Raw genomic sequence first — 21,347 nt, 5'->3', positions numbered from 1 at the left:
TGAAAACATTAGATTCATTAGATATTATGATCCTCTCCACAACCCCTTTTCTCTCAACTAGGGAAGTAGCTAAAGGTCAGAGGAATGGTAGTGGTGATTGTCTGCGAGTAGTCCGTGTGCTCTGCAATTTCGACGGTGGCATTGTAGATGAGAGTGGTGGGAGTGAAGCGAGAGCCAAGAAGAGAAAAGAGAGCCGCTGAAAAGACCGTCTGACCCTTGGGAACGTAGTCTGGGATAGGACCAACAGGAATGATAAAGTCGCTGATTTGATTGGAGAAGCCTGTGAGAGTCAGACAGTCGTAACTGTAAGCTTGCAGTTCAGTCTACTCACTTGGTCCGAGAAACGACTCGGAGACGAGGTACATGCCAAGAGTTCCAGGTGTGGCGTACTGCGGCTCGATGATGCCAAATGCAAATGCAATGTCGGCAATGGATTGGATGTAATTTTCGGATTTGACGGTAATGTTGAAGACCTCGTTGACTCCAATCTTGGTGGGAAGGGTTATTCCGGTGATGCGACCAGAGGCCACAGAGGCCATCGAGACGAGGCCAGTGACGAGGGCGGTGGCGAACTTCATGGTGGAGGAAGTGACTTTGGTGGAGTAGATTGGCGTTGATATCAGCAAAGTATCGCGGAAGGTGCAGAGAGAATAGTCTTAAATATGGCAGAAGATATGAATAGCAATTTGAAAACATGACAAGAGGCCTCCGAACACAAGTCCTGGTACTCCGGGTGGCTTGGTAGACTTTCGGCAACTCGGCGGCTCTGGGATTGTTTACGAGGTTGAAGTCACAGCGCAGGTTGGGTGTTGACAAAAGATCAGCTGAACAGCTATCCTCGGACTGAAAAGGTTAGCATATGGCGCAACTCGCGCGTTGTGGACGTGCCAAACAAGCTGGATGAAGTGGTACAGTGCCACTGCGGAGATCCCGCTGCAAGCGGTGCACGGACCAGGTTGTATATTGCGTTGATGAAGCCAAGTCTCTTTGCCTTTTCGACGTCTCTTGTTCGCCGTCTTTCAAAGATCCAAAGTGTTTTCCGGAGATGCCATGGTCAGCGCGCCACTTGTTGATCTTTGGAAAAAGGTTGACAGTGAAAATCAACCTTGCTTCCGGCAGTACCCGAACCTTTTGTCGGGCCACTTGTTTTGACTTTGGAGATGAGAGCTACGGCAAGCTTAGGCTAAGTGCTTGCCTGGTGATTGGGTGATGCAGCTCTGCTTTGGGCGTGGCTGGGTTCGTAGAGAGACGATCAATCAAGTCTTGCGTCGCGGTTGCAATGTCAGCTTACAATGGCAGGTTGCACTGAATCTCTTCGTGTCGGCGACGATGTTGATGATTTGGAGGATGAAGTTTGAAGTAAAGCTGCGGGGAAGGTTAACGTCTTGGCCTTTGGGTTCCAGGTCTGTGGTAATGCTGCAGTGTGAGGGAGGGCTATGCCAGGGAGCTTGTTATTGGTGATGCAGAGCTGGGTTATTAATAGACGGGAAAAGGTTGTCGTTCGAAGCGAGCAGAGGTGAGGCGATGCACCGCCAGGCAGCCTATGATAGATTGGTCGCATAAACGAGGTGATGATGGTGGAGAGAAGGACAAGAGACGGACAGCCTGCCGCGGGCGGTGAAGAGTGGCGCGGAGATACAATCTTCCGCCGAATGACGGAGTCTTGGCATATCCCCTACTCCACGCTGGTGCTCCACTGTGTGCGTCTGTCCACCGCCGCGTCTGGCAGCTCTCAGGCCCGCGACACTCACAGCAGTCAGCTCAGCACAATCATGGGGGAGCGGACGCGCCGCCTCGCAGACGACGCGCAACCAGTGGATACAGACATACAGACAGTACCTCGCACAAGTCTTGGCCCGCTGCCGTCACCCAGTTACAGTCGCTGAGCAGCAGCCTTGCGACAGAAACCCTGCCCGGTCGATCACCTCGAAACATGTCGTTTGGGGAATGACGCCGCACATCAGTAGCTGGCCCTCTGGCCTCCCAATGCTCAGGCCCGCCGCGCGCCCAGCTACCACCTCTCAGTGTCGGGCTTGCTTCGATCCTATTTTCACCAAGTCTTGTCACGAACAACCTTTGCCCAGAGCCAGCCTCTTGCTGCTTGTCCAACTCCCTGCAACTCTGGCTCCCGTCGACCGCTGCTCCATGAGCGGCGCTTAATTTGCCCTGCCGCCATGATAACGACCTCCCACCGCGTCATAATCGCTTCCTGCGTCCTCGTCGTTCTCCTTTTCTTCGCCCTCCAGCATTCACTCCAAGTCGAAACCCCTCAACCACTGTTGCCCGAAGAGCAGCAAGAATTCTACGACACTCTCGCCGCCGACAACAAGAGCGAGCCTCTGTCTGTGGGCTTTGAGCCCGAGTTTGTCGAGACTGAGTCTCCAGATGATTGGCGCTTCCACCCAGGTAATACAATTCCTACATCATTTCAATGTGGAAACTAATAAACGTAGCGCGCGATGTGCGCAACTACGGTTTGAACGAGGCCCAGTGCGACATTGCCTTTCCCGGCCTCTGGCACGAGATAGACCAAGCAGCCAGTTATATGAGGAGAAATGGACCCATTACTGCAGGAGAACTCAACTTGGAATGGCGCGACAGAGCTGTCGTCAGGGCCATGATCTACGACCATCAGGTGCGCTTTCAAGTCTCGTGCCCAGAGTGGTAACTAACGGCTCTGCAGCTGTACATCATCGAGGCCAAGGGCTGTACATATCGTCGTGATTTCCGTGAGCGGTCTCTCGCTACCCTGCAGTCAATCAACCGCGCCATTACCGCATACACTGGACCCATCCCCAACATCGAATTCACCTTCTGCGTCGAGGACATTGTTTACGAGAGGATGGAAACAAACAGGAAGCCGCCGATTTGGGGCTTTACGCGCAAGCCTGATTGGGAAAATGTCTGGATCATGCCCGACTTTGGCTACTGGTCGTGGCCAACATCGCCTATCGGCGAGTACAGTGACGTGCGATTTCAAATGGGGTTGCGGGAGCGGGGCGTGCCTTTTCAGGAGAAGAAGGAGAAGGTTTTGTGGCGCGGGGCACCCATGACTGAGCAGCGGAAAAAGCTTGTCGAGCAATGGGAACACAAATCCTGGTCAGACATTGTGCCGTTTGACTGGGCAGACCCGGAGCGCGAAAAGAAGTTTGTCGACATGCCAGACCACTGCAACTGGAAGTTTTTGTTGCACACCGAAGGTTAGTACTTGGCTCATGAAAGCTCGATCCACGCTCACAGTCTACAGGTCGTTCATACTCTGGCCGCCTCAAGTACTTGCAAAACTGCCACTCTGTCGTCATTATTCCCGACCTCAAGTGGATTGAGCCGCACCACGCGCTGCTGATCCCCAGCGGCCCGAGGCAAAACTACCTTCCCGTCAAGTACGATTTTAGCGATCTGGAAGAAAAGGTGCAGACGCTGCTCGCGAGCCCCGAGTTTGCGGAGCAAGTGGCCGACAACAGCGTCGAAATGTTCCGCGACCGCTACCTGACGCCCGCAGCCCAGGCCTGCTACTGGCGGAAGCTGTTCAAGGCGTGGAGAGAAATCAGCTTCGAGCCCGAGTTCTCGGACGGCTACGGACATCCCCGTGGAATGCCGTTCGAAACCTACGTGTAAGTTGTAGCAAGCGGCGGGTCAGGCCGTCTCACTCAACGAACACACCACTAACGGTCTCCAGGCTCCTCGACATTTATGATTCCAATCCTTGGAAGGACCCGGCCGATCGATTGCAAAAGGAAGAGGAGGAGGAGAAGAAGAAAAAGAAGGAAAAGGGCGACTAATTCCTTCAATTCCTTGTAACCCTCGATCCACCGCGGCTCTCTCCTCCCCCTTTCGGAGCAACCTGACGCCAGATTGACGACATGTCGCGTGCCACAACGCCGTATGTCTCTGGTCCTTCGAGAAACACCCGCCCGTTTTCCGAACCGCCGGCTTGAGCCGTCGAGCTGAATCCGACGCTCCGGATATGATCCTCATCATGGCTCGAGATTCGCGGACCAGCATCTTGCGAGCACCATGATGGCTGACTGGATCTCGATACCCGACTTCCTGGCACGCCGCAGGCTGCCTTTGACGCCTTGTTAATACACCACACCACCACACCCACCATACCTTTCAGACGCGATAGACGGTCATCGGCGTTTCTGCGTTTACGGTTGGCTTGTCGAGTTTTGAAAAAGCATTCGGTTGGCTGCTTTTATTTCGCGCGCTAGATCCCCTCCCTTCCTAAACCTACCTCTTTCCCACTAGACGGCTGGCGAATCGAATATACCCCTTGCGGTGTCGGGTGTCGTCTTTGCTTTCTCCTTTGCCTCCCTTTTTCCCAATGATGGGGGCCTCTAAAAGTTTGTCAGAAAAGTAGTGTTTCACGCGGTCAACTCGTAGAAGCCAATTCAAAAAAGATGAAAAGTGCCGAGTCTTTCTTTGGTCTTTTGGATGCTATCGTGCCTTCTCTTGTCTCTGAAATGGTCTTGCCGTGTCGTGTTGCAGCGGTGCCGTGGGCCCTGCGCATTTGGCCTTCCAGCTGTCTCCTCGTGTTCAAATTGCTGCGACCCCTCCCCTCCCCTTTGATGGTGATTGCAGAAAGCCAGAAAAATGTCGATAGAAAAGATCCACCCGATGATGGCATCAAGATGCCATCTTCCGCCAATGCTGCCCATGCACCATCCATTACCTCCCTCCTTCCCATCCCATCTACCAACTCATCCACTCCCATCACCCCTCAAGCACAGCAACCCACTCGCCCGCCTCGGCCCTCTTGCACACATGCTCCAACACCCCCGCAACGCCCTCCAAATCCCCCGCCTCCAAAAACACGCTCCCGCTCATGCGCGCCCACCACCCATCGCCATACTCGACCACGGCCACAAACGTCTTGCCCACCCTGACAACCTCCTCGCTGACCCACTTCAGCACGCCCGCGCTCGCACTCGCGCCGTCCACCGCGTCGTCGCGTCCCAGCCGCTTCGCCCCCGCCTCTGCGCACTTGGCCGTGCTCAGCGGGAGCAGCACGTTGGCGAAGGGGCACGCGCCCAGCGAGTCGACGCCCGAGCTGTTGAGCGCCGCGTTGCTCATGACGCGCGTGCCCAGCCGCTCCGCCAGCGCGGCGCCGCCGTCGCGGGCCACGTCGTGCATGTAGGCCCGGATGGCGGACTCGCCGCCGAGTGTCTTGCGGTAGGCCAGCGCGGCTTGGACGCACAGGTACGGCGTTGGATCCGTCGTGCCCGGCAGCTCGAAGGCGGAGGCGAAGGTCGGGTGCGTGGGGTAGAGGGCGGGCAGGATTTTGCATTTTTGCGTCGACGAGGGCGGAGGGACGTAGCCGTGCGAGGTGGGGAGCGTGGACCGGATCAGGTGGTGGACTCGCGGTGAGGCGTACATGACGCAGGAGCCGCGGGGGGTCATGAGCCATCTGGAAGGTGGTTAGTTGGAGTTGTTGGTTGGAGAGAAGGAATGGAAGAAAGAAGGGTACAGAACGAGGGGTCAGGGGGATACGACAGGGGGAAGGGATGGGGTAGGGCAGAAAGGAGACAAAGAGAGGGGGGGGGGGGGGGGCCATACTTGTGGCAATTGCTAACGAAAAAGTCCGGATCCAACGCCGTCAAATCCAACTCAATCATGCCGACGCCATGCGCGCCATCAATGACACTCAGCACGCCCTCCTCCCTACAAACCTGCGCAACGGCCTCAAACGGAAACCTGACACCGGGCATGCTCACCACGGCATCAAACAGCGCCGCAACAGGACGGCTGCCCTCTTTCTTCAGCTTCGCAACCGTTTCCTTGAACCTCCCCACGATGGCCTCGTCGCTCTCGGGGTAGCGCACCTCGACGCGGACGCCGCGCACAGCGGTGCTCTCCTCGAGGTAGCGCACCGTGTTCTGGCACGCGCCGTAGTTGCAGCCAAAGTAGACAATGGCGTCGCCGGGCGCGTAGACCAGGCTGCGCAGCACCGTGTTGACGCCCGTCGTCGCGTTTGGCACCAGCACGAGCGAGTCGACCGGGGCATTGAGCAGCTGCGCCAGCGCCTCCCGCGATTCGCGAAGCAGCTTGGGGAAGTCCTGCCGCAGGAATGGGTCCGGACGCGCTTCCATGTCGGAGAGGTACGAGAGGCGCTGCGCGTGGACGGCGCGCGGAAGCACGCCGTATGAGCCTGTGGGGAGCTGGTTAGCATCGTGGAGGCGTTGTGGTGGGGGATCCGCCCGTCTGGGCGAGGTGGGTACCGATGTGCCTACCTTGGTTGAGGTTCAAGTAGTCGTCGGCGAACATAAAGTCCTTGAGGAGCTTGTGGCCAAAGGCCGAGTGGTTGGAGAGCTCGCCCATTGTGTCTGTACCCTGCAATTGTTCCCAATGTCGAGTGAGATGGTAAAGTGTTGGTGGATGGAGTTGAGCTGAAGCTCTAGCTGTAGATAAAGTGGGGGCAGTGACACAGATGGCTGACTGACTGCAGACTGACGCTGATAGGCAATTGAATGTCGTTCAGCGTAGAATTGGCAGTTTTTAAACCCAATGCTGTTCTCAATCTATCGTGAGTGAGTCAATTGATGCTGCTTGATGAGTCGACGTTGTAAAAGCAAGGGCGTTGCGGTTGTCGACGGTTCAAGCCACCATCTCCGCGCGGGGAGCACCATGTCAGGGTCCGGGTAGGGCGGCGCGTCCGAATTCCTATTCCGACAATCCATCATTGGCCAAACCAAAATATCTTCAAGACATCAAATCACGAAAAGCGGGCGAGCCGCAACGAGTCATCCAAAAATCAGCTTGACGGGAAAATGCATTGCTCGGCTAACTTGCCTTTCCATCCTCCGTCAGCCAAGGGGAGAGTGAGAGTGGTCTGGACAGCATGTTTGATCAACAAAAGCTCGTGCAAAACAACAATGCATTTATCAAAAAAACCTCGCTCAGATGCGCGAAAAGCTGCTGGCCTCTTGCATCTTGATCCGGCGGCGGTACTGCTCTCGGAATCGGATGCGATTATATGTACCGTAGGCGACCGTCAAGACAAAGGCAACGGTCCAGATTAACGTGACGACGAGCCCGACCGGAGTCAGTAGGGGAAGAGGGATTGTGATGCCTGGGACCTGCAGTGGAGCCAGGCGCTGCCCCGGCATGATGAAGGAGATGGAGTTGGCGACAATGGCGGCTTGCTCGCCCGAAATGGTTTCGTTGCCGGCGGAGCGGTCGGAAAAGACGCCCGTCAGGAACGAGGCTTTGTCGACCGAGAGATCCGACGAGACGACCTTGTTATCGACCGGGCGTCGGGCTGTGACGTTGACTCTTGGGGTGAGACATCTCTTGAGGTCGTCGCTGTCTGTTGTCAGGTGATGTTTGGCGATATTTGGCTACCACTTACGAGCTCTTTGCCTGGGTGATGGAATTGCTGTTGATCTGGCCGACGTAGGTGATGACCTTGATCTGCTCTGGTCCGTTCGCCCGGCGTGACAGCGACTGTCCAACCTCGACCTGTTTGATGGGCGGCCACGACAAGGGCAAGGCAATGTCCCGTTTGGCGGCGTTGGAGTTGCGATCCGTCTGCTCCTGGACCGTGGCATCGGTGTACGACAGCGTCATGCTGATGCTCTTTGCCTCTGTTCCAGTCCACGGATCAAACGGAGCGGTGACATTGTACAGGCGCAGCTCTGCCTGGAAGCGACCGGTCGAGTTGTCAAAGACGGGCAGGTTGTAGCACACGGCGAGACCAGAGGGGTCGATGTTGCGCATGGCCATCTTCATCATGGCCGTGTCGCAGGCTGCCTTGGTGTCGAGCTCGAATTGCTGGGGAATGTTGGCCGTGGCATTCTGGGGGGCCTGCCTCTTTGCTGGAGGAGCATCTTGTGCTTGTTCTGCCTCTGGGTCGATGTGGAGAAACTCAATCATCCAACGGTTCATTTCCTTTTGGATGAAATCCCTCTTGATCAAGTCGGAGAAGCCGTGATGCGGGGGCGAAAAGGCGGCTGCATGTCCGAGTATTAGGAGGCCGCCGAAGAGGGCGGACCGCAGCCGCATCGTATCTCTTGGACGAATACAGAGCGACTGAGGATAGAAAGGGCTGCCAGCAGCTTGGGCGAAAGGGGAACAGAAGCCTTGTTGATTAAAGGAGGAGTGGTGTAGTCTAAGGCAGGAAGAACTTTCAAGGACCAGGCAGACTTGGAAGACAGGTCATGGTAGCGTGACCGAGGGAAGAATCATGTCACGGCTGTAGTAGCATGACGGCGGTTGAGACTCGAGGTGCGACGCGGAGGCCGGGCGGCGGACATGGGCGGGACGGTTGTTTCTTTTATTCGGGTGGAGAATTGGTAGTACCAACGTGGGATGCAGCATGAAGACGCATCGGGCTTGGTCGGTGGTGGTGGAGAGTCTTGGAGTTGCGAGACGGGGGTGAGCGAGCCTCAAGTGCGTCGCATCATGTCTCACGCTTTCCTTTTTCATGTCCAACAACATCTTTTCCATATCGCCATCTGATTTTCTGCTGACGGACATGACAGAAAACAGCAACCCGAGCGCCAGCGGCTACAACACCCTGGCTACAGTTCGCATCGCAGTCGATAAGCCACCGTCGTACCGACCATGGCACGCATGCTCGAGTGCAGCGCGACCACGTAACAATGCAGCCCCGGCCTCTTCATCACTCGCTCTCTGGCAGCATTGCATCTTGTTGCCAGCAAAGCATTCAAAAACTCCAATAATACGCCCTTCCCGCCCAACCTTGGGCCTCTGCGTCCTTTTCTTTAACCAAGTCTACTGCTGCTCTCCCACCATGTCTTTCTGTTTCCTCAAGACTCGTGATCCTCACCCACCATGCAAGCATCGCCCTTCCTCCCGGGCTGGTCCACCTCCCCAAACAACTCGACAAACAAGCACCCTTTTCTCCACCAGACCATGTCAGTCGCCAATTTCCACGACGACCGCGCCTGGGATTGGCCGCGCTCCACGCCCTCCCCCAGCACTGCCTCGTCTTCCTCCTCGGCCAGTCGATCCATGACCCCGACGACCAACAACCGCAACCCCTGGGCCAGCAGCGTCTCCCTCAGCTTACCCGCCTCTCCCTCGTCCGTCAGCTCGCCTCCCCCAATTCTGCCATGTCCCACTCCGCCCTCGCTCAGTCGCAGCGTCACACCTTCGACCAGCCGTTGCCCTACTCCAACTCCCCCCGCCGCACCCCAGCCTCGCAACGGCGCCAAGCCAAACTTCATAGCAATGTCCTCTCCTGCCCCCTTGAGCCCCGTCTCCCCCTCCGACGACAAACCAAATAGACCTGCCGAGGCCCTCTCCGCCCCTACCCCAAATCCCTTCCGCGACGGCGGACTCGCATTCGTCAACCTCGCTCCCTTGGCCAACGCAATCATCACCCCAGCTCTCGAGAAGCAATATGTTCATCGAGACGCGCCAACCCTCATCAGCCGTCAGGGATGGGAGCGTTCGACCGGCCAACGTGCCTACACTTGGGCTCTGGGCAACTCCAAAACTGCCCTGCTCTTCCTCATGTGCGACGACATTGCAGCCTGGCGCCGCGCCAGCTTCTACTGGCTCGAGGACCACAAGCTGCCCTTTGGCGAAGCCGATCTAGAGGGTATTGCGTCGAACCCGAAAAAGGTGGTCGACAATCAGTGGCGCGTCATGGCGCGCGAGCTGCCACAAAATGGGAATCACGTCGAGTTGACCTCCCGCGAGATGGCCCCGCTCCAAGTGGTATCCCAGTCCCCGAGTCAAGATGGAAAATCTCTGGAAAGAGTGCGCTGGTACGGAGACGACAGCTCGCGAGTCTACATTCGCAAACAATTCAGCGTATCCCGTCATGCAGAAAAGCTGGGTCTGCTCGCCAAAATTCAAAAATTCAAGTCTTTGGAACATCCAAATATTGCCAAATTAGTCTGCTCGTACAGTCAGGCAGGCACAATCGCCATATTGACACCGCAGGCTCCAGCAACTTTGGACGACTATCTTCAGCATCCGATGGCCTCGACGCGGCCTGGTCTGTTGCTCAGCTGGATCAACGACTTGACCCACGCCCTGTCTTATATCCACGCCAACGACCTCACTCACCAGTCGGTCCGGCCAACAAAGATTCTCCTCGACGGCCAACGCATCTTCTTCTCCACCTTTGGAATCTACACCGACCGCTCCTCGTCTCCGCCTGGCTCGCCTCCACGATCCTCACTCAGCCCGCCTCCCTCCCCCAACACCATCAGGCCCCTGACCGACGCCGCCTACATCTACGCCGCTCCTGAAATTGTTGCTCGCTCGCGCTCCGCGTCGCAAGCTCAGCACTTTCACGGCCAGTACACGTCGAGCAGCGGCAGCCCGCACCGCTACCGCGCGTCAGCCGACGTCTTTTCGCTCGGCTGTGTCGCGCTCGAGATGCTGAGCGTCGTCAAGGGCCAGACGACGTCGAACCTGCGCTCCTACCGCTCGCACTTTTCCCGTGACCCCAGCTTCCACGCCAACCTCGACCGCGCAGCCAGCTGGCGCAAGCACCTGGCGCAACTGAGCTCACGCGCCTCTGCCTCTGCCGCCGCCGCCGTCGCTGCCGAGACAAAAGCGTCTGCAGATGCGGGAATAGCAGGGCTGAGCGGGGCCGGCATTGGCACCGGCGGCGGGACCACGACGGCTAGCTTGGAAAACCGCAAGGAGGACGAGGCAGCCGAGTACCAAGTGCTGGGGTTTGTCGGGGCGATGATGGCGCCGGAGGGCAACCGCCGGCCCAAGAGCAAACAGCTCGCGCTTGCCATGCGGCGGCTGGACGAGACGCGGTCGGTGAGGCGGCGGAGGAGCTTCGACGGTGCCACTTCCCATGGCGGTGGTAGCAGTGGTGGTGTTAGGAGTGGCGCAGGGACAGGGGTTGTTGGTGTAGCAGGGGCAGGGGGGTTGGAGACCCGTCCTAGCCTTGCGCCGTTGCAGAGTAGTAGTAGTGGGAGTGCTCAGGGGCAGGGCCGCAGCAACAATGGCCAGAACAGCAACGGCCAACAGCCCACGCGATGGCGCGGCGTTAGTACCGGGACGGCAGGGGTGGACGACATCAGTGTGAGAGGGAGTTTGATTTCTTTTTGAAAGGCTTATGGTTGGTTGGTTTTGTTGGTTGGCTTGTTGCCGTGATGCATTTTCTCGCCCCGTCTCGTCTCGCTACATACGTTTTCCCTCGTCTAACGTTTGTTCCACTGTTGTTGTCTTCGCTTTTCTTTGTCTCTCGGCAGATGCGTTTTACGTCCTTTTTGGTCTTAGATTTCTGGTTGCTGCTTTTTGGTGGCGAGATGTGTTTTGATTCGATACCCCGACCCCTTGCAATTACCACTTTCTTTCGTTCGTCTTTGGTGCTCTTGTCTTCTGTCCTCTTCTGGGATCGCTTACTCACCCACTCATCCATACATTATCCACTTCCCCTTGGTTTCCATTTTGACATTTCCCTCCCCCTCTTTCTCTCCTCTAGTGAGTGGGCTTGACACGCATCATTTGACGAAGCGCACAGCATGATCATGACGTGATGGCACCCATAGAATTACGTTGACGGTTAGATAGGCAGATGTCGCAAACATTCGTGGCTTGTTTCCCCGTCTTTCAATAAGCATGGGTCATGTCTGACTCGGGCTGCTTGCTGCCTCCTTACTGTCACGCGTCACTCTTTCTTCATGTGCCCTCCACGTGCCCTCCTCCCGGTCTTCTGTGCCTTCTTTCCTCACGTACAAATGCCTCTTCCTCTTCTGGAATGAAATCTTCTCTGCAGCTACTCACTCCACCTCTTTTGTGGAATCCCGGATTTCGGATACATCTCACTGCTGAAGACAATGGCAGATATCCACTGTCGTCTGCCTCTTCCACCTCTGCGCGAGCATACTGTTGCCGCTGGTCTGGCGGCTAGCCTTGCAAATCCACCGCTTCCTTGGCCCTTGTCGCGTCTTTGTACACGATGCTGACGACCATCCCCTCACGTCATTGACGACTTCCTTTGCTTTTGGTCTTCATATGGAACCTGTTGCTGCGGAGCTCCACATGACTCCTGTTCGCCTTGCCTCGTGAGTATGGACGTGGCCGCCACGTGCTCAAACCTCTTCTCTTCTGCCTGTCCTTCTCTTCTCAAATGTATAAATACCTCCCTCCTCCCTCTCGTCGCAATTCATCTCCAACACTGTTTCCAGCTTCTCGCAGGGCGATGAAACTCTTCTAAGGGTGACTGCTGGAGACTTTCATGTCACAGTTTCCTACTGTCTTTGTCTTCGGCTCCTTGAGCCCAAGTCGACTGCTTTTGCCGGGCTGTTAGCCAGCTGGCCGTGCAAACTGACCGCATCTACTTTCCCCTGGACCCTCGCTTGTTTGTACGATGATGCTGATGATCAGTAGTACATCATGTCGTTGAAGATGATGTCTGCTTTGGAACGCTTATGAGATGTCCTACAGACCCAGCGGCATGCGTCACTCACTGAGTCACTTGCCTCCGAATGCTGGTATCCGCGTGAACTCCACGGGTTCTCCCACATTTCTCTTTTCCCTCATCTCCTCCTTTGAGTATAAAACCCTCCTCTCTCTCCTCGCAATCCAACTCCAGACTCGGCTTCCAGCTTTCGGCAAAGCAACCAAAGCTTCTCCACCCGAACAGAGCATTCAACTGTTTTTGTTTTCTGTTCTTTTCCATGCGCGCCCATCACTTCTGTTGGGCTGGTAGCCAGCTGTCCAAAACGACCGCATCTCTTTTCCCTTGATTCTTGTACTGTCTTGATTTCATGATGATGGCGACTTGTGTCTCGTATCGTTGGCGAATTTCTTGGATTTGGTCTGCAAATTATGGGTTGTCCTACTTCAGAGCTAGTATCACGCGCCATTCACTAGGTCATTTGTATCTTCTTGTCAGGATACGCATAGCCACCACGCGTGCCTTATCCCCTTTCCCCTTCTCCGTCCTTGTCTATTCGCACGTATAAATAAATCCTCCCTCTTCTCACAATCTATCTTCAAGCAGCGCTTCTAGCCTCTTCAAAACAATCAATTTCTGGCAAAGCATGACCACTGCTGGAACCTAAGGATCGATTTTGGGCTTTACTGTTCTTGTCTCTTGTCTGTGTTTTCGGCTACTTGTGCGCGCCGACTGCTTCTGCGGGCCCGTAAGAGAAAACGTGCCCCTCGTTTCTTGTCGTTTCTGTGTGTCATGATGGTGATGGTTAGTATCTTGTGTTGTTAGCAATTGTCTTGGATTTGGTTAGCATGTTGGCCTCATGTGCCGCTGGCCCGCTCACTCACTCACCTTATACAAATGACCGCCACATACCACGTGCCACACCTCCCCCTATCTCCTCCATCCACCTCAAAGGCTCCGAGCACACATAAATATCGGTCTCCCTGCTCCATAGTACACCCGCTCAAGCACCGCTCCCAGCCTTTCGAAAATATACCAGTGGCGAGGATATCACTGCTGGAGAAGCGGTGAAGAAATTCCACACTGTCTTGGTCTCTTTCTTTCCTCGTGAGTGCCAGGGAATCACTGCTGGAATAGGTTCCTCAAGCTCCGCACTGTCTTTGTCTCCTTCTCTCCTTTCGCGCGTTGCTGACTGCTTGTGCTGGGCTGGCAGCCGGCCAGCCGTGCGAAATATACGTATCTCGGGGTCGTTGTCGTATCTCTGTATCATGATGATGATGGCCGGTATCTCACGTCGTTAAAAGTCTTGATCATGGGCATTAGCTTCGTTCACTCACTCGCCTCATGCACATGACTGCCGCATACCATATGCCACATCTCCCCCTACCTCCTTATCCACTTCCAAGGCTCTGAGTACGTATAAAAACCTCCTTCCTTCTCCACGGCCCATCCGCTCAAGCACCACTCCCAACGTTTCGCAGAAAAATGAAAGCGGAAGGGGAGAATCACACTGCTGGAAAAGCGCTGCATCAGTTCCACTGTCTTTGTCTCTTTCGAATCATCCACACACGTCGACTGCTTCTGCCGGGGCCGTTCTGATGCACCATCATCACCTCTTGATGATGCTCTGCCAAGATGGATCGGGAAAGAGGCAGGGGGAAAGGAATTGAAAGACTCACAAACAAAAGCAAAAGTAAAATCGTAGAGGTCACGAAGCGAAGGAGGCCACAGTCTACGCTTCTTTGCGTCCTTTTTTGCGCCAGGCCAAGCCAGGGCAATCTGTGGATGCCACATCAGCACCTCCAGCAGGCTGGTATTTATACAGCGACGAAGAGCCCAGACTTGGAAGCGGCGACCCGTGACTCCTGCCCAGCATCACCTCACGCGCCAAGTGTCCGGATTTCAGCGTATAAAAACCCGCCTCCCTCCTGGTTCTGCTGCGACCTCAGAGCAGTCCCGGGAGTCACTTCAGCGTTCCTGAAGTGCAATCTCCAAGGTGATACTGCTTGTGTCCTCTCCTGCTTGCTTGATTTGAATTGGGATTGTCTGCCACTTGAGCAGAGGAAGGGCAGGGGAGCAGCAGAGGTCGTTACCAGCGCTGCGCTCTATCTTCAAAGTTCCGCAATGATGACGCGTAACGACGATACCTCCCGGTGGTCATTGACAAGAATCGAGAATTGAGAATCAACACTGCCCGTTCACCTGCGCACCAACCCCTGACCCCTCGCCAACCTACCTGCCGGCTACCTACCGTGACGAGCACTACGCAACATGCCCACGGGGAGATGTGTCAGGGGTATACGAAGACTCCAAGCGCGTACGTTACGTGCCAAGATCGGGTTTGGCGATGACGATGGTTGTTGCCTGTTTAGACAGGCAGGCAGGCACGCAGCAACAAAAGCCATCTTAGCAACCGGGACCTACTGGACGAAACACAAAGGCATGTTTTTTCCAAGCATGTTCATCTCACACACACAACGTAGACGCATATGCCACGTCCAGTCGACGGGACGACAGCAAGGAGGAACAAGCAAGCCAACGACAGAATCCGATATGAACGAATAACGATACACAAAGGGCCACTAGGTGGTGCGATTTTTGTTTTGCCACGCTCGCTCTCCTTCTCTCCCTCCTCCCCCGTCCAATCGATGCAGGTGGACAACCAACAAACCGAAGCAAAGGGCCAATGTGATAGATGGCTATGTAGGTAGGTAGGTGCAGAGTTTTTTTTGTGCTCGACCGACTCGACCGCGTGCTTTACTTCCTCCGCGTTGTTGCATGCTCGCCCCTCCCTCCGTCTACCCACTCGTCTCCTTCTTCCTCCCGAGATACAACGCCATCGTCTCGTCACCGCTCGCTCGGCGTCATGTGCCGAGTGTTGAGTCGCTCAAGGAATGTCAAAGACGGGCTTGAGCTTCTTGATGAGGGCCCACTCGTCCATCGAGACGTCGGAGCGGTAAAACTCCTTCAGCGTGTCGATGCTCTTGCGCGAAATGTGCGAGTAGAGGATATCCTTCTCCTCGAGGTGGCGGCCGTAGAGGGGCTGGTTGGAGCCCTCAATCTTGACCGCCACGCTGGGCTGGCCCTTTTTGCAAATCTGGAGCTGCTTGTGGTCGCGCTCGATGGATGCGACGCGGCCCAGCTCGACAAAGATCTTTTGCTTGGTCGTCGGGTCCTCCTTGACGGCGCAGATGGGCGTCAACACGCGCAGGTTGCCCTCGATGACGTCGACGCCGACGACGATGGGCTCGCGCTTGTTGAAGACGGCGACGGGGCGCAGCACGCAGGGGAAGACGGCCGACATTTTGGATTCCTCCTTGCGCTGCTCCTCGAGCTGCTTCATGTGCGCGACAAAGTTGTCAAACAGGTGGTAGATGATGTCGGCCTCGAAGATCTTGATGCCGTTGGCTTCGGCGTACTCGCGCGCTTCCTTGTCGACGCGCACGTCGAAACAGAGCATGACGGCGTACTCCTTGGCCTTTTCAAGCATCACACCGCACTGCATCACGTCGCGCTTGAAGACGGGACCGATGGAGATGTTGGCGACGGGGATCTTGCTCTGCTTGAGGAACTCGAGCAGCGCCTCGAGCGATCCCAGCGTCGATGCCTGCACGCTGACACCGCGGCCAGTCTTGGAGATGCGCGACAGCAGGTTCTCAAGATCACCCATGACCTGGATAGGATTAGCAAATCGCTCAGTATAACCTGTGTGGCACTCACCTCTTCCTCGAGATCTTCCTCGTCGTCGTCAGGTCCAACGACCATGAGGCGGGAACCGGCAATGGCGTTCTCGAGGCCATCGGCCGAAATCTTGACACCCATAGCAGCCTTGATTTCCTTGTTGTGCACATACTGCGACTTGACACGCAGCTCCTTCATCTCAGCTGGAGTCAACAGCGCACGGATATTGGTGCATATAGCGCCCTGAGTACCGCAAAGTACTATCCTGTCGCCTTCGCGCAAGACACCGTTGGAAAGAATGACATCAATGGTGGTACCGAGACCCTCGACGACCTTGACTTCCAAAACGGTGGCCTCGACCTCGGACAGGTACATCAGGCTGTTGGTCATGCGCTCCTGGGTCAGCGAGGTGATGAGCCTGATCATGTCGGGAATACCCTCGCCAGTGTGCGCCGACGTGGGCACGAGCGAGACGTTCTTGGCCAGCGACTTGTTCTCGTAAAAGAGCTCCGAGTTGAAACCTTGCTCGGCAAAGGCGAGCTTGGTCTTCTCGAGACGGTCGCGGAATTCGCTTTGGACAGCCTTGCCCTGGAAAGAAAGCGACTCCTTGAAGCCGTTGTTGTCAATCTTCTTCCAGCCGTACAGACGGTCAATCTTGTTGAGAGCGACGATAAAGGGCGTCTTCTTCTCACGCAACAGCCTGATCGATTCGATCGTCTGCGGCTCGAGACCGTGCATGATATCGACGACAAGAATAGCAATGTTGCAGAGCGAGGAACCACGGGAACGGAGGTTGGTGAAGGACTCGTGACCAGGCGTATCAATGACGAGCAGACCGGGAATCTTGAATTCAAACTTGCCATCCTTGTTGACGACGGCAGTCTTCTTCTTGAGAGCATCGACGGGGAAGTAGGTGGCACCAATCTGTTGGGTAATACCTCCAGCTTCGCCCTCTTGCACGTTGGTCGAACGAATCTTGTCAAGCAGCTTGGTCTTGCCGGTATCGACGTGACCGAGAATACAGCAAATGGGCGAACGGAGGTTCTCCTTGGAACGAGCAGCCAGGGCAGCCTCGTGCTGCTGCTTCCGGCGCTCGGCAGCCTTTGCCTTGCGCTCGGCCTCTGCCTTTTGCGCGGCCGTCTGCTCCTCCTCAGACTCCGAGTCATCTTCAGAGTCAGACTCGGATTCCGATTCAGACTCGGAATCGACCGCCTTGCCGTTGGGAGCCGCAGCCTTGCCGTTGGCCTTCTTCGGCTGTTCTTCCTCCTCGTCAGTTTCAGCATCCCAGCTGTCCTTGACGGGCTCCTTGGTGACACCGTCCTCCTTGTCCGCAAGCGCCTCCCAGTCGTCGAGGTCGTCGTCCTCCTCTTGCTTCTTAGCCTCGGCCTCCTTGCGAGCCTTTTCTTCGGCAGCGGCCTTCTCCTGCTCCTGAATCTTGAGCTGCTCGAGCTTCTTGCGGGCCTCCTCTTCCTCCTTGGCCTTGGTGTCCTCGACCGGTGGAGTTTGGGGACCCTTCTTGCCGCCCTTCTTCTTCTTGTCGTAGACGGGCTTCTTCTTTGCGTCCTTGTCCTCGAGACCGGCAACCTTGGCTTGACCAGTTTCCAAGAGCTGCTTCATACGGAGCTGTTCCCGCGCCTGGGCCTCCTTTTGAGCCTTGGTCATGTACTTGCCCTCGCGCTTGAGCTGCTCAATCTTTTCCTTCTCCTTTTGCTTCTTCTGAGCCCTGGCCTCGGCCTTCCTTGCCTCCTCTTCAGCATCCAGGCGTGCCTCTTCCTCAAGGCGAGCCTTTTCTTCGGCCTCGAGACGAGCAATCTCCTCCTCGCGACGCCTACGCTCCTCCTGTTGCTTTTGGAGAGCAGCAAGCGCGGGATTGAGCTTCTTCTTCTTGCCTCCAGCGGCGGGCTTCTCGGGCTCAGGAGCAGGGGCAGCAGCCTCCTCCTTCTTCTCCTCGACCTTTGCGGGCTCAGGCTTCGCAGCTGGCTGCGTGGCCTTCTTCTTGGCAGCGTTTTCCTTTTTGCGCTGCTTCTCGCGCTCCTTCTTCTCCCTTTCCTTCTCCTTCTTAGACTTGAGCTTTCCGCCGGCGCCCTCGTCATCCGAATCCTGCGCGGCGGCCTGCTTCTGCTGCTGCGCTTTGCCGCCCTTGCCCTTCTTAGCCGGCTCGTCAAACTCGTCGTCAAAGGTTGCCTCTTGCGGGGCCTTGTCGGTCAGGTCCACGGCCTCTTGCTGGGGCGTGGCAGCGCCGCTGGCATCGGCGGACGCGTCCTCGCCCTCGACAAAGTCGTTGACTTTGCCCTTTTTGGCGCGCTTGCCCTTGTTCTTGCGGAGAGCTGCCATCAGGCCGCCGCCGCCGCCCGTCTCTTCTTCCTCGGCAGCATCCTGTGCGGCCTCTTCCTTCTTCGCGGCCTCGGTCGCCGCGGCTATGGGGTCGATGGTCTCGCCGAGCTCTGCTTCCCAGTCGTCCTGGGCCTTCTTGTTGCCCTTCTTCTTTGGCGGCATCTTGACGGTGTGTTACGGGAGGGTTGTGGAGTGCAGACGGATCCTCGGATCGTGGGTCTTTGGCCGAGCACTAAAAATTGCCGGCGGTTGTGTGTGGCAACTACTGACAGTGAAGTCGTAGCCGATGCCGGACAATTGAGAGTGCCGTAGAGGTGAGAGTAACCTAGGTAAGCGGCGTGTACCTGGAGGCAGCGAGTGACTCGATGGCTGCGGTCGAGTGGTTGTGGCGAGGCTGAAATTCTCGCGAGCGGTTGGTGACGAAAGTGCAAGTGTGCAAGCTGCGTCAGGTTTTGGCGGGGTGGGTGGAATGCCTGAAACCCGAGGCAACTAAGAACTTGCTGTCCGTGCTTGTTCCAGCACGACGTCGACAGTTCATGTGGTCTGATGGAAAGTCGAATTGAACGACGATTCAAGTGTATTTCGTGATGGTTGATATTCAGGGACAATGCTGCGCCAATTCCGGTACCTTGGCTACGACAGCTCTTTGTCTTGCTTTTGGCTGCACGTATCCGATGACATTTGTATTAAATCCTCTAGGAGAGTGCAGAGACATGTCCACCTCTTTGCGACGTCTTTATCTCGATACTCTTGTCTGCTATTCAGAAGACATCACCAACTTCTACCATCGCTCGAGTGGTCAAGTGGATATTTTTATTCCAGTGTTGAGAGAAACGACACCTTCAGATGGCGTCGTATACAATCCTCGCCGCGTTATGATACACTCCCCAGGCCCGCGCTGCTCGACCTTCCTCTCAGGATGACACAGTGCCATGGCCCGTCCTTGTCCCCGCCTCCAAGCGACCGGACGCCGCTTTTTGATTTTGTTGTCAAATATCCACTTCCGCCCAGACGCCAAAAATGGTGACAGAATTGATGTGATTCGCTCAAACCACGATTTCACCAGCATCAATGTGGTTGGGCAGCCACTTCTTGCCCTCCCTCGTGTCCTCGACATCGCTCGGCTTTGTGTATTCCACCGGACTGTAGAGATACCAGCTCTTGAGCGCGGCAGCTGTTGCCCTTATTTTTGCCTCGTCCAAACTCGCGCCAGCATCCTCGCCCAGCTTGTCGGGTCCGCTAAAGACGCCCACCACGAAGACTGGAGTTCTGCTGCCACGACCGGTTTCGGCAAGCAGGCGTGCAACTGGTGACTCGAACCCTTCTCTCGCGCAGAGTTTCGAAAGATCCCGCGTTGGCGTGCGGAAGTCGAAGAGCGAGGCAATGTCCAGGTGGCGGCTCAGGAAGTGCGAGTGGACAAAGTTCCGCGCAGCCTCACGGCCAGCGTGGACGTAAACTGCGCCCACTACTGCCCTGACAAAACGCGAGCACGCCGCGTCGTGTGCCACTCCAGTCGCAGATCCCGCGTTCTTTGCGACCATTCTCCTGCCTCTTAACCCTCCGAATTGATCGTCATACACAATCTTGCTCGTATGACTACGCCTCCAGCCTTGTCCCTTTTTCTCGTTTGGTCTATTGGTGCCGACGTAGTAATCGAGAAGCTCGGTGCCGGGATCTAAGCGTTTGAACTGCAAGTAGCCCGGGTCGACCTCTCCACCAGGCGCGGCAGCACTCTCGACACCCCATTCCGCCGTGATGGCCCTTAGAGCGTCAGGTCCGACATATGCTTCCTGTGCAGACATGAGGACGGCGAGCGGCAGTCGCGGGTAGCGGCAGATGATGTGCTCGCTGACGTAGTATCCCATCAAGTCTTCGCCAAGGGTCGCAAAAGCAGCATTATTGAAATCGGGGTGTGGATCAGCCGAGGGATCGACAAGTGTACGAGCCATGGATTCGAGAGGGACTCGGTCGTCAATTGCAAGTCGTGCATGGAGGGCAGCGAGTTTGGCCGACTTCCTCGCCGCCTTCCATGGTGGAGATGGATAGTCTTCGGGGTCTATGGGGGGTCTGGTGGAGGCTGGGGTTTCTGTTGAGCCCTCAGATGACTCTTGTGGCGCAGAAATGGTGGATTGAAGGCGTGCGAGGGGTATTTGTCGGAATTGAGGTACGGCGTGTGGCTGTTGGTGTTGTAGAAAAGGACATCTCGGCCGTGGTCTTGCGAGCTGCGCGAGCGTGCGAGCACCGCCCCATATCTCTATCCTTAGGCGCTTCATGGACAAGAATGGACTGGATAGAGACACGGCGGCTTGATCGAGCTCCGGTGAGCGGGAACGCGGGGCGCGATGGGGGTTGTCAATTGATGTATAGACCAAAATTTCAGATTCCCGTCCGCTCGACGCCGGCGAGTGCCAGAGTCCAAGCGCCTGGCTTGGCGCTGTGTTTGGATTCTGCTTGCGGCTAGCCTCTCTGTAAACCTGATTACCAAATCCAATCGTGTACCGGCCCAAGCTTCCAATCACCGCAGCTCCAATAACCTCGCATCATCGTCCCCTACACAATCGACCTTCTACTCGCTCTGCCTTCGCCATGGGAGGAGGTGGCAAGATCCCGTACGCGTCTCAGACATGACTCCCGCCCAATTCGTCTCTGTGAGGCCCAATTCGCTGACAGCGCCGACATAGATACCCCAAGCACGTCTGGTCGCCCGCCGGCGGTTGGTACGGACAACCCAAGAACTGGAAGGCCAACACGGCCGTCATCGGCTCTGTGCTCGTCGGCATTGCTGCGGTCCTGTTCACTGCAAGCGCCAACCTCGAATATCGAGACAAGATGCCCGCCCAAGGTCGCTTCTTCCCAAGCCGAAAGTCAGTCCCCCGAACATTGGCCCGAGCGGAGAGAGCACATGGTGTTGGACACTTGAGCTGACATGCGGCAGCTGGACCAAGCAAATTCGTGAGCATGACAAGGCACAAAAGGAGGAGTCCTAGAGTCG

At 56.3% G+C, this 21,347-nt stretch overlaps 8 protein-coding genes across 8 annotated transcripts; 3 read left to right on the top strand and 5 right to left on the bottom strand.

The window, feature by feature from the left end:
* Positions 1-53: 53 nt before the first annotated feature.
* On the bottom strand, positions 54-578 carry BKA78DRAFT_254876 (uncharacterized protein; the record flags this gene model as incomplete). Its single annotated transcript, XM_066884940.1, has 2 exons — positions 54-280; positions 332-578. 2 exons carry the CDS (start codon positions 576-578, stop codon positions 54-56), a joined length of 474 nt encoding a protein of 157 aa, XP_066741815.1.
* Positions 579-1,618: 1,040 nt separating this feature from the next.
* Positions 1,619-2,068, top strand: BKA78DRAFT_173871 (uncharacterized protein). Its single transcript, XM_066883296.1, has 2 exons — positions 1,619-1,835; positions 1,905-2,068. The coding sequence occupies exons 1-2, from the start codon at positions 1,653-1,655 to the stop codon at positions 1,965-1,967; spliced, it is 246 nt and encodes an 81-aa protein (XP_066741814.1). The 5' UTR covers positions 1,619-1,652; the 3' UTR covers positions 1,968-2,068.
* Positions 2,069-2,174: 106 nt separating this feature from the next.
* Positions 2,175-3,618, top strand: BKA78DRAFT_332605 (glycosyl transferase family 90-domain-containing protein; the record flags this gene model as incomplete). The annotated part of the gene is made up of 4 exons (XM_066889998.1): positions 2,175-2,406; positions 2,454-2,635; positions 2,684-3,200; positions 3,248-3,618. 4 exons carry the CDS (start codon positions 2,175-2,177, stop codon positions 3,616-3,618), a joined length of 1,302 nt encoding a protein of 433 aa, XP_066741813.1.
* A 1,098-nt stretch (positions 3,619-4,716) lies between these two features.
* On the bottom strand, positions 4,717-6,321 carry BKA78DRAFT_297628 (pyridoxal phosphate-dependent transferase; the record flags this gene model as incomplete). Its single annotated transcript, XM_066886796.1, has 3 exons — positions 4,717-5,410; positions 5,560-6,151; positions 6,234-6,321. 3 exons carry the CDS (start codon positions 6,319-6,321, stop codon positions 4,717-4,719), a joined length of 1,374 nt encoding a protein of 457 aa, XP_066741812.1.
* A 578-nt stretch (positions 6,322-6,899) lies between these two features.
* BKA78DRAFT_297627 (uncharacterized protein) lies at positions 6,900-8,004 on the bottom strand (the record flags this gene model as incomplete). Its single annotated transcript, XM_066886795.1, has 2 exons — positions 6,900-7,305; positions 7,352-8,004. 2 exons carry the CDS (start codon positions 8,002-8,004, stop codon positions 6,900-6,902), a joined length of 1,059 nt encoding a protein of 352 aa, XP_066741811.1.
* Positions 8,005-9,669: 1,665 nt separating this feature from the next.
* BKA78DRAFT_254477 (kinase-like domain-containing protein) lies at positions 9,670-10,476 on the top strand (the record flags this gene model as incomplete). Its single annotated transcript, XM_066884905.1, has 2 exons — positions 9,670-10,250; positions 10,299-10,476. Coding segments are annotated over 2 exons (759 nt in total), but the record flags the coding sequence as incomplete, so codon positions are not given.
* A 4,751-nt stretch (positions 10,477-15,227) lies between these two features.
* BKA78DRAFT_254428 (uncharacterized protein) lies at positions 15,228-18,517 on the bottom strand (the record flags this gene model as incomplete). The annotated part of the gene is made up of 2 exons (XM_066884900.1): positions 15,228-16,013; positions 16,061-18,517. 2 exons carry the CDS (start codon positions 18,515-18,517, stop codon positions 15,228-15,230), a joined length of 3,243 nt encoding a protein of 1,080 aa, XP_066741809.1.
* An 884-nt stretch (positions 18,518-19,401) lies between these two features.
* On the bottom strand, positions 19,402-21,315 carry BKA78DRAFT_254383 (mitochondrial 54S ribosomal protein mL44; the record flags this gene model as incomplete). The annotated part of the gene is made up of 2 exons (XM_066884896.1): positions 19,402-20,532; positions 20,980-21,315. 2 exons carry the CDS (start codon positions 21,313-21,315, stop codon positions 19,402-19,404), a joined length of 1,467 nt encoding a protein of 488 aa, XP_066741808.1.
* Positions 21,316-21,347: the final 32 nt, after the last annotated feature.

The sequence above is a fragment of the Phyllosticta capitalensis genome (assembly GCF_038381095.1).
Source record: "Phyllosticta capitalensis strain CBS 128856 chromosome Unknown BKA78scaffold_8, whole genome shotgun sequence".
Taxonomy (NCBI): Eukaryota; Fungi; Ascomycota; class Dothideomycetes; order Botryosphaeriales; family Phyllostictaceae; genus Phyllosticta; species Phyllosticta capitalensis.
The sequence above is the reverse complement of the archived record's forward strand: the minus strand, read 5'-3'. Positions and strand labels throughout refer to the sequence as shown.

What these genes read in the sequence shown, in the direction of transcription:
- BKA78DRAFT_173871 (XM_066883296.1), top strand. Translation starts at nt 1,653, where the DNA reads ATGACGGAGTCTTGGCATATCCCCTACTCCACGCTGGTGCTCCACTGT. An exon ending in TGGATACAGACATACAGACA is followed by an intron (nt 1,836 to 1,904) that starts GTACCTCGCACA and finishes GCCTTGCGACAG; the next exon opens with AAACCCTGCCCGGTCGATCA.